This window comes from Struthio camelus, chromosome W (assembly GCF_040807025.1).
Source record: "Struthio camelus isolate bStrCam1 chromosome W, bStrCam1.hap1, whole genome shotgun sequence".
Taxonomy (NCBI): domain Eukaryota; kingdom Metazoa; phylum Chordata; class Aves; order Struthioniformes; family Struthionidae; genus Struthio; species Struthio camelus.
The window spans coordinates 38,641,315-38,653,527 of NC_090981.1; the positions used below are offsets into that span (position 1 = coordinate 38,641,315).

A 12,213-nucleotide genomic window follows, 5' to 3' on the forward strand; every position below is an offset into this window, starting at 1 on the left:
TAGCTATTTGAGTACACTAACTTTTGTATATAAAAATGCTAGGATATTTTCTGAAAATTTTCTTTGTTCTTTTGCAACATGCGTGTCTTCTCAAAATAATGTATATGGCTCTGTGTGTGTGTATATATATATATATATACACATTAAAATTATGTGGTATTTCAAGTCATGACAACTACTGATTTCAGAATTACTGCATTAAGTATTGTTGTACCTTTAGCAGCATTTAAAACGTTGGCAAGAATTGCATCTGACTAAGAACTGAATAACTGTTTTAAAAACAAATTTTTTTATACTTTTTTTCTTAAGCAGAGCATTCTGCCAAATATATTAGGTTCTGTATTTCTTCAGTGGGTGCTAAGCTGATTTCCTTGTCTTGCAGAGTTGTGAATGCAAAGGCAGAAAACAAGTATCATTCTCTAATATTGTCTCCTGCAAAGTATAGAATTTAATCTGCCAACTAAATCTTTCTGAAATATCTCGTTCATATTTCAGCATTTTCTAATTCAGCACCAGGCCCAGATGCGTTCACTTGGGAAGTAAATAAAAATCAAGTGAGAATAAATTAACTACCTCTCTTGGCATTTCCAACACAATCATTTTAAAATCAGCTAATATTCTACAGTTTAACAATACCTGAAATTGTGGTCAGGTGCCCAAGGCATTCACAGCAAGAAGACTATTTTAGAGCAGAAATATCTTATTTTTATAATGCAACAGTGAATTTCCTATGCCTGCTTTCTGGAAATTTCTGCCAATTTTCTATTAGAAATTTATTTCCTGAAACAAAAATTAAGAAGAGAAGAAGAAAGAAGTCGCTTTTGGTAGGCTTCAAGTGCTTAAATGAATGTAAACCTATGAAAATAAGAATGCAGGCTTCTCTTAAGTGCCACAGGCGTTTCTAGGGATTTTTAATTAAAGACTTTGATTTGCCCTTAACATCTGTTATCCAAGCATAGTTTTATCAGTGCATAGGTTGTTATCATAGAGATGCAGTAGTGAGTTGCCTTGTGTTCTTGATGTTAGTTTTTAAAAAATAGCTTCAAATACAGCTTAGCCAGCAGAAGGTATAAAGAGGCATTGTCCTTCCTGAGGAGTTGTGAAGAGTGAAGGATGTATTGGTGTCCCGGTATTACCTACTAGATGGAAAGAAAACATAGCGAAAATAAAAATCCAACTTCTCCTTAAACCTGTGAGACCAAACCTCTTCTTCACGTTAACAGATGTACCCTTCACCAACTAGCATAAGTGCTGTGTTTTCCAAATTCATTGCCAACCAAATTCTAGACCAGAATCTAGAACTAGATGCTAGAGTCTGGAATCTAGCAGAATCTAGGAAGAAAAGTTTAAAATTAAAAAGAGATACAAAACAGTTTAATATGATAATTGCTAATGCACATTTCAGTGTCATCACTCAGTGTTACTGACTTGAAGAGAGAAATAATGGCCCCAGCAATCACATTGTTAGACCAGATTTCTAGATTTTGGAGGTGGCAGAGGGGAGAGAGAAATAGGAACAGGGGGCAGATGCTTTTGTAGGAATCAGGAACAAAGCTTAAAAAATGTTTTTACTTAATCTGTTATCTGTATTCAGTCATCATCACAGGCAAACTTCCTGTGTTCATTACCTCCAGTCAGTATCACGTAGTATCAGATGACCTGCTCATTTTCATTTCAAGCAGTGGTATGAACCGATCTAAATATAGACAGACAAATTATGCTTCTTGAAAGAATTCTCGTTTTCATGGGTTTTACTTGTAGTGAAAATTATTTATATCACTGCTTACAGCGGCAACCATTGGAGCTACTATGAATCGGTGAGTTAGTGTTAATCATCCAGGCTGTGGCTTTGAGATGTCTTTATCGCATTTAACATCATAGGCAGAGTGGGACAAAGGGATCCTGTGGTTTGATGATACGGGAGCTTTGGTGGAAACACTGCTTGTCATGATTAGTCCTTTGCTTGATGATACCCTACCTCATCAGTTATGCCAATACTGCCTGCAGTGCCGTGCTATGAACCAGAGAAGAGGACTGAGCCAGCTTAAGGAAGAGTGAACTAAAGTCTGTAGACTAGGGAAGAGGAGAGGAGACAGACTTCTTAAGCTGTTATTTTCAGTGAAACATCTGTATCATTAAAACTGCAGTCTTAACTACTGATGCTGAGTTGATTGGAAGTCAGTAAGCCATGGTAGTTTGAAGATCCTTTGATACCCTGAGATTTAATGCAGAGTAGAGTATCACTTAAAAAATTTTTAAGTTCTCTTAATTTAAAGTTGAAGTCAGAAAATGTTGTTTCTTGCTCTTGGATCCTACTGCTCACAGGTGATTTATTTGGGCTATTTTGCAGAATTCTTCCTGCATAGGCTTTCACATAGAGACAATACAGTATATCAAAGTTTATTCTTTTGTATATGGCTCTTACCTTTTATTTGAATGTTAAGGGCAAGCACACTTCACATCAATATAGGATTAACACAAGCATTACTATAAACACAAAACTAATATTATAGTGATTCTACCTCTCTCAACTTTTACTATGCTTCAAAATTCAGATTTTTTCTAGATTTCTCAAGTCATCTACATTTGTATTAGAAATATTCTGAAGCTTTGCATAGTTACTCAGATACTATCTGAACGTTTCTTTCTCATATTGCTCTGAAGCTAATAGTGTGATACATGCTGGAGGATACATACTTGTCTTTGAGGAAAACATGATTGAGTTATCCCAAATGTGCATCAGACTTTTTCTAAGAAAATAAAAGTTAATATCTGTGCTGCCATATGTCTTATTATATTTTGTCAATGATGCATGACAAGGGGAAGAAACGCGCACTTGAAAACATTTTAAAACTGCAGGCTAATTTGCAGCTTAAGGTTATGCAATATTGTTATCAGGCCATAAGTTTAAGATGCCCGTGACAGTGGCTGGGGGATGTCGTTGTCAAATACCTGGCTCTGGCGCGCAGTCTCGCCCCTGAGTCCCGAGGAGGGAGCCTGGGCAGATCCACGGCCAGGCAGAACGAGTCAGCGGACCGTGCCAGCTCACTGGTGCAAGGTGATTCCGGCTTATTGCCTCTCCACCCCTTTGAAATAAGTAGAGAAAGTAATTTACAGCTAATCACTATGGATATGACTCACTGTATAAATAGCTTTTTAAATTAACTTCAGGATAGGAAGCTCTCATGGAAAAGAAGTGTTGTGTGGGGATTTTTCAGTGTGATAATTTAGTGAATTTACTTAACTAATGGAGAGTTGAGTGCTGACATGCCAGTTGAGGCAGGATGATAAAACAAAAATAGTGTATTCTTTGAGTATTCTGTGGCTTATTAAAGGCTGTTTTGTAAACGTGGTCTGTCAAGCTATGTGGGATGAAAGAAATCCTCCTACAGATAACAAGAGATTAAGCTCACTTGAAAATCAATAAATAAATATGTGCATGAAGTACAAACAAGTTCATACCTGTGTTTTCATATCTCATTTTAATATGCATCTTTCATTCAGACAGATGCCAGGTTAAGAAATACAGTATTGACAACTAGACCTAGGTCCTTTTACAAAAGCAGTTCTAAACTCCTGCTGTCGTATATCATGGCATGCCATTAGACCGCAGCGAGGAAGATGAGTTAATTTTTCATCAGTGACACATGTCTATTCATATTATATTTATTCAGCCAGGCAGGGTTTTGAATTTAAATATTTTGGTCTCTGATAACATATATTGAGTAGTTATAATCTCACTAAAGGTTACAGTGGCCTTCTCTGTTTAATAGGCATGTATTATATACAATACATGTGATCTTATTGTCATCTTTTAGGTTACTGATTTTAAAGACAAAGACTTTCATTGTATTGTGCTTGATTTCTGGAAAAAATGTGAAACTACAAAGGATCAGTTGTTATGGTTATTTGTTAGAGAATTGAGCTTTACTGGAATAGAAACAAACACAGTCCCTTTCTGAAAGAATTTACAGCCTAAAACAGCAGTCAAATAGTCACAGGTAATGAAATAAGCAGAGATATAATGTTACCAACATAACTATCTCAGCATCTCAATGATTTATTTCAGTTGAGATGCAGTTATCCTATTTTATTTAGATGTGTGCCTAAGTACAGAGTGGTCCCCTTGAAACATCCATCAGAGTAATATCAGAATCCGATTTTGAATTGCCAATGCTAGTATTCATCACAAAAATTAATTCTACAAATAATATTTAAATAGCTGCCTGAAAAAAAAAGTAGTTAATGGAATGAATTTTGAATATACGTTGTGTAATTGAATATTATTGTTTAACTAATTTTAGTATGCCTACACAGTCACGCATACACAGTCACATATTTTTATTTATTCATTGTTCAAGCAAAAGTTGAGCTTGTAGTTAATAGAGATTTTGGACATTTACATAATTTAATAACCGAACTTCTAACTAACTTTTATGTTCTGTTCAGCTTGTCTAGTTTTCCTCTCTACCACTGATAGCTTGAGAAATTGCAATATACATAGTTTTGTAGTTCGTTTATTTAGTTTTGGTTCTGTTGCTCTCAAGGTTTAAAAGTCAGTTTCTTTCAGGGGAATTAGCTATCATGTTGTTATTGAGCTAATGATGTATCTGACTAATTTGAAAACAATAGGATAGTATTTTCTCTTTGTTTCTCTGATTTTTTTGAAACCATTTGGTATTACAAGCACATTTTCCTTAAATTCGATGAATGTTCAATAAAACAACACTTTCATACTGTAACTGTAAAGTTTAAAAGCTTGATCTAATTTTCTCTGTATGTGTGTATATATGTGTGTGTGTGTATATGTGTACACACACACACAGACATGTAATAGATCCATGTAATGTCACAGTATGCATCTAGATTCTGAAAACAAAGTTATAAAAGGGAAGGGATAGACTGCTAAGTACCTTGTTTAGGACAGTTTATATTATACATTTCATAATGTTCTGTTCTTGTAATATATCCTTCTTAATTGTTTAGTTGAACACAAAGTTATATAAATAAAAAGATTTTTATTCACCTATTTACCTCAGAAAACTCTAGTCAGAGACAAGATAGTTGGCTGGTGCTTCGTTCAGCCAGTAATTCATTATTTTCTATTGACTGGTTTGGACGGCCCTAACAGAACACTGCCCTACTTTGCAATTAGGAGTGATGATGTTTCCTGAGTGATAGTCACATGCAGTTGCATACAGAATGTTGTATTAAATTAGCCAGAATTTATAGTTAGTAGTGAACGTAGTTCATGTCTGCTGAGAGGATGCTCACGGTCATAGGGCGTCTGTTATGTCTGACAAAATTGCACTAAAATAAGAAAAGATTTTCCTGCCCCTTCTCTGTTTTGTCCTATCATAATACATGGGTTGATACTGAAGGTAAACAAGCTAATTTACCAGGCGTGGTGCTGATCTTTGAGGAAATGTTTGAAATCCTTGTCCTTGCCAAGTGCAAGTTCTAAAAGCACCATGGTGAGTTAATGCCTCCAGGGACGTTAGGAGCTTTGGGCCCTTCGGTCTGTTAAGCCCCAAGTAAATGGGCTGCGTTGTCAGGCTGAAAAGAGGACTCCTTCGGAAAAATGTGTGTGTGGAACAGATTTTGCAAGAAATCAAACAGGTTAAGCTTAGGTTTCAACTGATGGAAGAGACTGATTAAAAGAAAAAGAAAATGGTAGTATGGATACATGTCTCTAATAATTTAAGAGGGTTTCTGTATCACGTGCATGGAGAGTCCCCTCAGACTTCTAGATGCTTTTAGAGCATCCAAGTGAGAAGCACTTGATTGCTGCTTTCTCTTTTGTTGAAAATTTTTCAGGACTGTAAGAAAACCATTTTATGAGGAATGTGTATATAAACATTCTGACTGCAAGGAGAGAAAGAACTAGGTCACTGACGTGCTTTTAAAATACGGTTTTACTGTGAGTATGTCTATCTGCTGGCTTTAGTTTGAATAGGCAGGTAATACGTACAGTCTAAGGTGAAATCTAATTGTAACTTAAGGCAATTTAATTTACAACAAAAAGGGAAAGGTTCTAGTATGCAGACACATATTCCTCTTGCTTTCTTCAGACAAATGTTTGGATTGGAGAGTTAAGCAGACACACACGCACACGCACACACACACACACGTATCTCAGATGCAATATCTGATTTTACTGAAGTTGATTCAAACTGTATAAAATAAACTAGCTTTTGGTGATATTTGATTGTTTATTTCATATATTAAGAAAATGTAAATAACAATAACAATTAGCGCTATTTGGATTTCTTCATCTCTTTCTCTCTTTCTCTCCTTCCTTCCTCTCCCCCCTTCCCTCTTTGTGCAGCCTCAGATGAAGAGGAACCAACTCCAGCAGGTATGAGTAATTTATGATTGCACCTGTATCTCGGTAACCATTCTTAATGATCGGGTTTTTATTTTTGTTGTTTTAACCAGAGTTGTCCTTGTGCATAACACATACTAAATATCTATATCAATGTAGGGTTTTTTCCCTTCTGCCTGCTCCCCTTCCTTTTGGCTGTTTTTTCCTTGATTCTGGAGACATTGGGATATATACTTTGAACGTTTCTTCCAGCAGTAGTTCAAAATCTTCCCTGCTACTTGTTCCCTCCGTTGTGTTTCTTCCTTGGCCAAGCTGGCACATGGGGCTCCACACAATGAACCAGGTCAGAAACAATCAGGAGTTCAAAATAATCAGTTTTTGTGCTCATTTTTAATCTGGCTTTATGCTGATGGAGCTCAACTGCATCTTCCCAAAATTGATATCCTTAAAGACAGTACAGCTTGGGAACAAGCAGTGAAGGAAGGGAAGGAAAGAGGATGCAGAAGCATCCTGCTTAAACTAAACATTCAGCAAACTATGGCCTGGATATCTGCTCAGAGAACTTTTATTTCTCTTGACAGACTGCCAAGTAGTGAGAACGGTTAGCAACGCAGTCATAAAAATTAGTTTAGAAGCTCCACAAGAGATACACACATGAAATGTTTATTCTGTTGCTAAGATTAACTATTTCTAATTAATTGGCAATCCATTAGCTTGGGAGTATTTAAAAAAAAAAAAAAAGATACACCAAAGGAGTGCTGCTAAACAGCTTAACATATTTAAAATATATTTAAAATGGCATTAAGATGTATAAACTCAGTGAGTTAAAACATCAAATGAATAGAAAGTTACTTTTTAGTGGTTTGTTAAAGAAGTCATGGTCTCTAGAGGAGCAAAGCAGAAAAGGTAAGGAGAGTAAAAGAAGAAAGGAAGATGGCACGGAAGGACAGTGTTTGGAACACTAACCTGCAACTTGGGAGCAATATACGTAATTAGGATACAATGGAGAATAATAAAGGAAAGGACTGAGAATAAAGCCAGTAGTGGAGAGGAAGAACAGTTCAGAGTTACGCTGAATAGAGGAAGAAGCAAAAGAGGGCTTTTAACATGGTGACTGTAGCAGAATAGAAAGCAAGCATGACTGAGACAAAGAAAAACACTGCGAATTGAGAAGAAAGGGAGAATTCGAAAAAGAACCTTAGAGTACCAACATGCCCTTGAAGAACATATATTATCGTTGTTAAGCATCGGCCTCCAACTATCTGAAAGCTGTCAGTGTTGAAATTTTCATGGAAAATGTCTATTAATAGAAAGCTGCTGCAGCTGTTCTTTTCAAAAGAAGAGTCAATTACAAAAGAGGATACACAAGGTCTTGCCTGCCCTATTTCTTTTATAGGAGAGAAAAAAGAAGAAAGCTTTTGTTTCCTCTTATGGAATTGATTTAGCTATGCCCCTTTTTTGAACAGATAGAGTTTTGAGGCTTATTGGAATGCCCAGCAGTAACATCCAAAACGGTCTTGTGATGAGTGTGCATTGCAAAACAGTCATGCCGGTTGCAACTAATGGAGCATCTCATGAATATACGGCATCTGTCTTTGAACTTGCAACACTACTGCAGCTTTTGTGAAAATCCATATTCACAGGCTGCTCAAGCTAACCGAATACATCAACTGCAAATGGACCAAAGAAGGAAATGAAATTTATAAGACAGTTGCACAGATTCCACCACAAATCCCGGCTAAACTCACTGGTTGGAGTTTCACAAAAGCCCTACAGAGTCTGTGTTCAGCTCCTCAAGAATACTTGCCTTCTCGAATACCAGACAACAGAGTTGGTTGTTTGCTTTTGTAGTGATATAAATGTTTTCTTGTGTGTTTGTTTGCTTTAGGCACTTCACACTTCTTTCCTGAATGTGCCCTGTAACACTGCTTTGGTTATTTCCCCACGTAAATCTTGTGTTTGACAAAGCTGAGCTCATAATTTACAATGAGTGTCTTTTGAGTATTGTTCTGTCACAGAGTATTCCTAAACATTCATAATCTCCTTGTATTCACTCGTTACCAATGGTATTTTTTTCACATGAGGATTTTTCAAATATTTTCCTCAAAGCCTTGATCACATATGTTTCAAATTCAAATCATGTTACTTACTTGTGGTTGGTTGAGTGATCTGCACATAGTTTTTAGCTGTTATTTTTACTGTTATGGTCCCTTAGTGTTTCAGGGTTTGTTGTCATCCAAAAATGTCTGCAATTATTTCATGCAGTAATAGCTATACTACTGTAACTTTCTGTGTGGATACTCTTGCTGGAAACACCAATGACCTCTTTCCGTGGTACTTATGCCAGAAAAGATGCTATTCACCGCAACGGTATATGTAAGGGAGTTACACTGACCCAGCAGTGCAGACAGATATTCCCACACAGACAGATCAACAGTTATTGTTGGCTAAGACCTCGGTGTGCTGCAGATACACAAATGCAGAACCGGAATGTTTTTGCTCTTTGATTTGGACAGATGAACAAACGCCTCTGGCACAAATCATACATGATAGATTTACAGTATGAGACAAAATACATATTTGTAAACATTTGTGCCAGTAAATCTCAACTGCTCATAAGTATGTTACAGGGAAGCATGACGAAATACCCACTAAAGAAGTATGGGTATTTAATGTTAGCCCTTTTTGTTATTTAACCTGGTTTTAGAATCTAGCTATTTCAAACGATTAGTTTCCGTTGGGGATTATTTTGGAAAAAGGTATTTTATTTGGAAACATTTTGGTTAGTTTGGAGCTTTTTACAAGAATTGATTTGACTAAACTTCTCCAGCTACAGAAAGAATAGTTTTTTCTTCTTATTGAAAAGGAAAGCTCGCACTCAAAAATAGTCAATAGTCGCCTACCTTCGGAAAAACAATTCCAGTCTCTGCCTTAAGTAGGATAGAGCGGTTCTTAAGCTTTTCTGATAGGTGTTAACCGAGTATAACCTGACATTATATCTACATTTACAAAAAATGTGACTATGAAGAAAATAGGTTATATGCTAGCATAGATATGATATTTTAGAAATTGCATAGGCTGGAGAAAACATTTTCTGCTCCACTGTATCCTGCTTTAGATCTTCATCAGCAAAGCAGTTAAGCACATAGCATGGGAAAAGTCCCTTTAAATGAATGACCTACTGTCTTTGCAAGCATGTGTTTAAGCATGTGTTTGCCAGATTGGAGCTTAAAAAAAGAGTACAGTGAAAATGCAACTTAGAAGCACTATGTAAGTTTTAACAAAAATATGCCCTACCTTGTTCCTGAGGAAGTAAAAATCAAAATGGGCCTGTTGCATTAAAAATAGGCATAAAGTTTTATATATGGTGATGAAGGCTTAAGAAAAGGAGTTGCTTCAGGAATTTTATAAATAAAATGCAATTGTTCTCTAGCTAAACAATGTTATAAACAACTCTAGATCTTCAAATGCTTTGTAATTTATAGTTTCTTTGTAATTTATAGTTTCTGTTCGTTTTGCTTTAAGATGTGACAAGATGATGCTGTTTTGAAAGTAACAGATTGAGGCGTTCTTCTGGAATTGTTTTAATACAACTTATTTTTCAGATTGTTTTGACATTTACGAAGCTGTGTTCCACACAAAGTAGATATCTGTTTCTTATAGTAATACTCTTGCTGGTCTTACAGTTTGATGAAAAATGCAGGGGTGCAAAAATAAATAGATACTGCATCCAAAGGCTAATGCACTCACCTGGAGCCTTTTACAGCGATTTCAGTGGGATATGGTCATCTTGGAAAAGAGAGAGCCTTGTGTAGGCTGAAAGTAGAATTTTATCAGCTACCAGATTTTGTTCTTTTTTTAGAAAAGGCGTATGTTTCATCCAGTTTGTGAGATCTATCTTAGTTGGAGTATCATTAACCTTTTGATTCTAGTGTTGATCCAGTAGTGTTACTGAGGAGGTATGTGCACGCTTCCAGCAACAAGGCTCAGAAGTCATCATTTAGCATTCAAAATCATTATAAGTACCTTATCTCTCCCAAATACTCTTAGATGGGAGACTGTATTTAGTATAACACCTGCAGGGAAGGAAAGATGAGAAGTATCATTAGAAGCTAGCATGTAATGATAATAGTTATTCTTTTACAAATTGCCACACGCAGTATTTTCCCAAACAATACCATCGATTATTTAAAAAAGTATCATGTAGGCAGGAATATATTGCAGTTCATACACTGAACATTATCCTCATTAAAAACTTCTAACTGACCTATGAGTGGGATCAAAATTGGTATTTCTTCTTATGTTTAATCAAAGGGATAAAATAATGCTGTCTCCCAAACTCTGCTCTTAAGGATAGGGTATCGCTCCTCTGACCGTGACCCCTCTAAGTAATCTCATAGAAAAGAAGTTACTTAAATTTTACTGTTGTTGAAACTGTTAGGATGAGCAGGATTAGTAAATGAAATAGTAAATGTCCTGTGCTTACGTCTGTATAGAAATGGTATTTTGCAGTTGTTCTTTTGGTTTCAGAATGTTGCAGTCCAAGCAATGAACTGTAGTTTTAACTCGTTGAACTTATTTCATCTAAGGCAAAGCTTACTTATTTCTGAATGCTTTTTAAATAAAGCAAAAACAGTTTTCAAATGATCCTCAGTTTCAACAAGGGCTTTCTTAACCTTACTTCTGGATAAGCATTAATCTAGAGCTTTTTTCCCATTCCACTTCAGCACCCTACAGTTTTATGTTGTCTTAGACATCTCTTCCTCTCTCTTGAGCCACTTCTGTGTATCTGTCCATTTCTTTTGCATTTTGGATCAATTGAATGGTTTTACTGTAACAGAGCTCGTGTATCCTGTGAAAGCAAGCTAGGAAAGTCTTCTCAGAACAGCTTTCTTGAAGACTTGTTCCCATTTTTTTTTTCTCCCATGTCCACTCTGATGTGTCTCTTTTGAGCTGTTTATTGAACTAGGAGGAGGTTGCTTTGCATTGTAATGCTGAAAATTGTTCTTGAGCTTAGTGTATCAGCTTTTGTTGGATGTCCTGCTATTTGAAGCTTTGTATTTCAAAACATTTCTCCGTGGCTTAATTTATCCCCCCCCCCCCCTCCCTTCAGGGCTTTCAGTCTTGTTTCCGTGAGTCTGGAACTATTTTTAAAGACACCAAAAAATAATTCTTCCAAGACAAGATGAGAGGTGGTGCAGCTTAACATGCTGCACTTTGTTCACTTGCTTGTACACTGTGACTTTGACTGAAACAATAGATACAAGCCTTTTTCTTTTGGAGATCGTAACTCTTAACTGGAGACGTTTTGAGTGGTTGTCATTGAAAGCTGTTTAAGCCTAGTGTTTTAAGTAATTGACATTTATATTTTTGTATTCCATCTATATACAATATGCAAATATATTTACAGTTTCATGACAACAGCTATTTTAAAGTTTGAATTTAATATTGTTTTAATAGAATTTAGATGTCGAAGAGATAGTAGACTCAATACATCAGAGTGCATTTCTTCTTCCAAGTCATTATTTAAGTATCAGTCCCCACTACAGCCCTGTGGCACTGTTATATGTGCACAGATATTTGCCTTGTAAACTTTTGTGTAACTACTACAGGCAGTCTGTTTTTTTCCCCATGGAAAATAACGCTACTCTTCAACAGTTCTGTGATATTGAATCTTTTCTCTTCCGTATTAAGAATTTCTACTTTTATAAACCTTCTTTTAACTTTTTTTTTGTCTAAAGAAGTAAAAATTGTGGGAAAAATCACTGCTGAGAAACAGCAAAAGTGAGAAATACCCTGTAGAGCGGAGAAGGAGACTTGTATTGGAAAGGCTTGCTGTTCCTACCGTGAAGTTTAGTTCAGAAGAAGGAATGAAAGGATAAAGGATT

At 36.1% G+C, this 12,213-nt stretch overlaps 1 protein-coding gene across 2 annotated transcripts in view; it reads left to right on the plus strand.

Annotated features, from left to right (window-relative positions):
• Nucleotides 1-12,213, plus strand: part of LOC104150522 (EGF-like repeat and discoidin I-like domain-containing protein 3) — a 251,960-nt gene that overhangs the window by 94,479 nt on the left and 145,268 nt on the right. The window contains exon 3 of one of the 2 annotated variants that reach the window (XM_068925620.1): nucleotides 6,329-6,358. The exons of the other annotated variant lie outside the window; for it this stretch is intronic. Coding sequence (XP_068781721.1) covers nucleotides 6,329-6,358 — 30 coding nt within the window. The remainder of the gene's footprint in view (nucleotides 1-6,328; nucleotides 6,359-12,213) is intronic. 2 annotated transcript variants of the gene reach the window in all.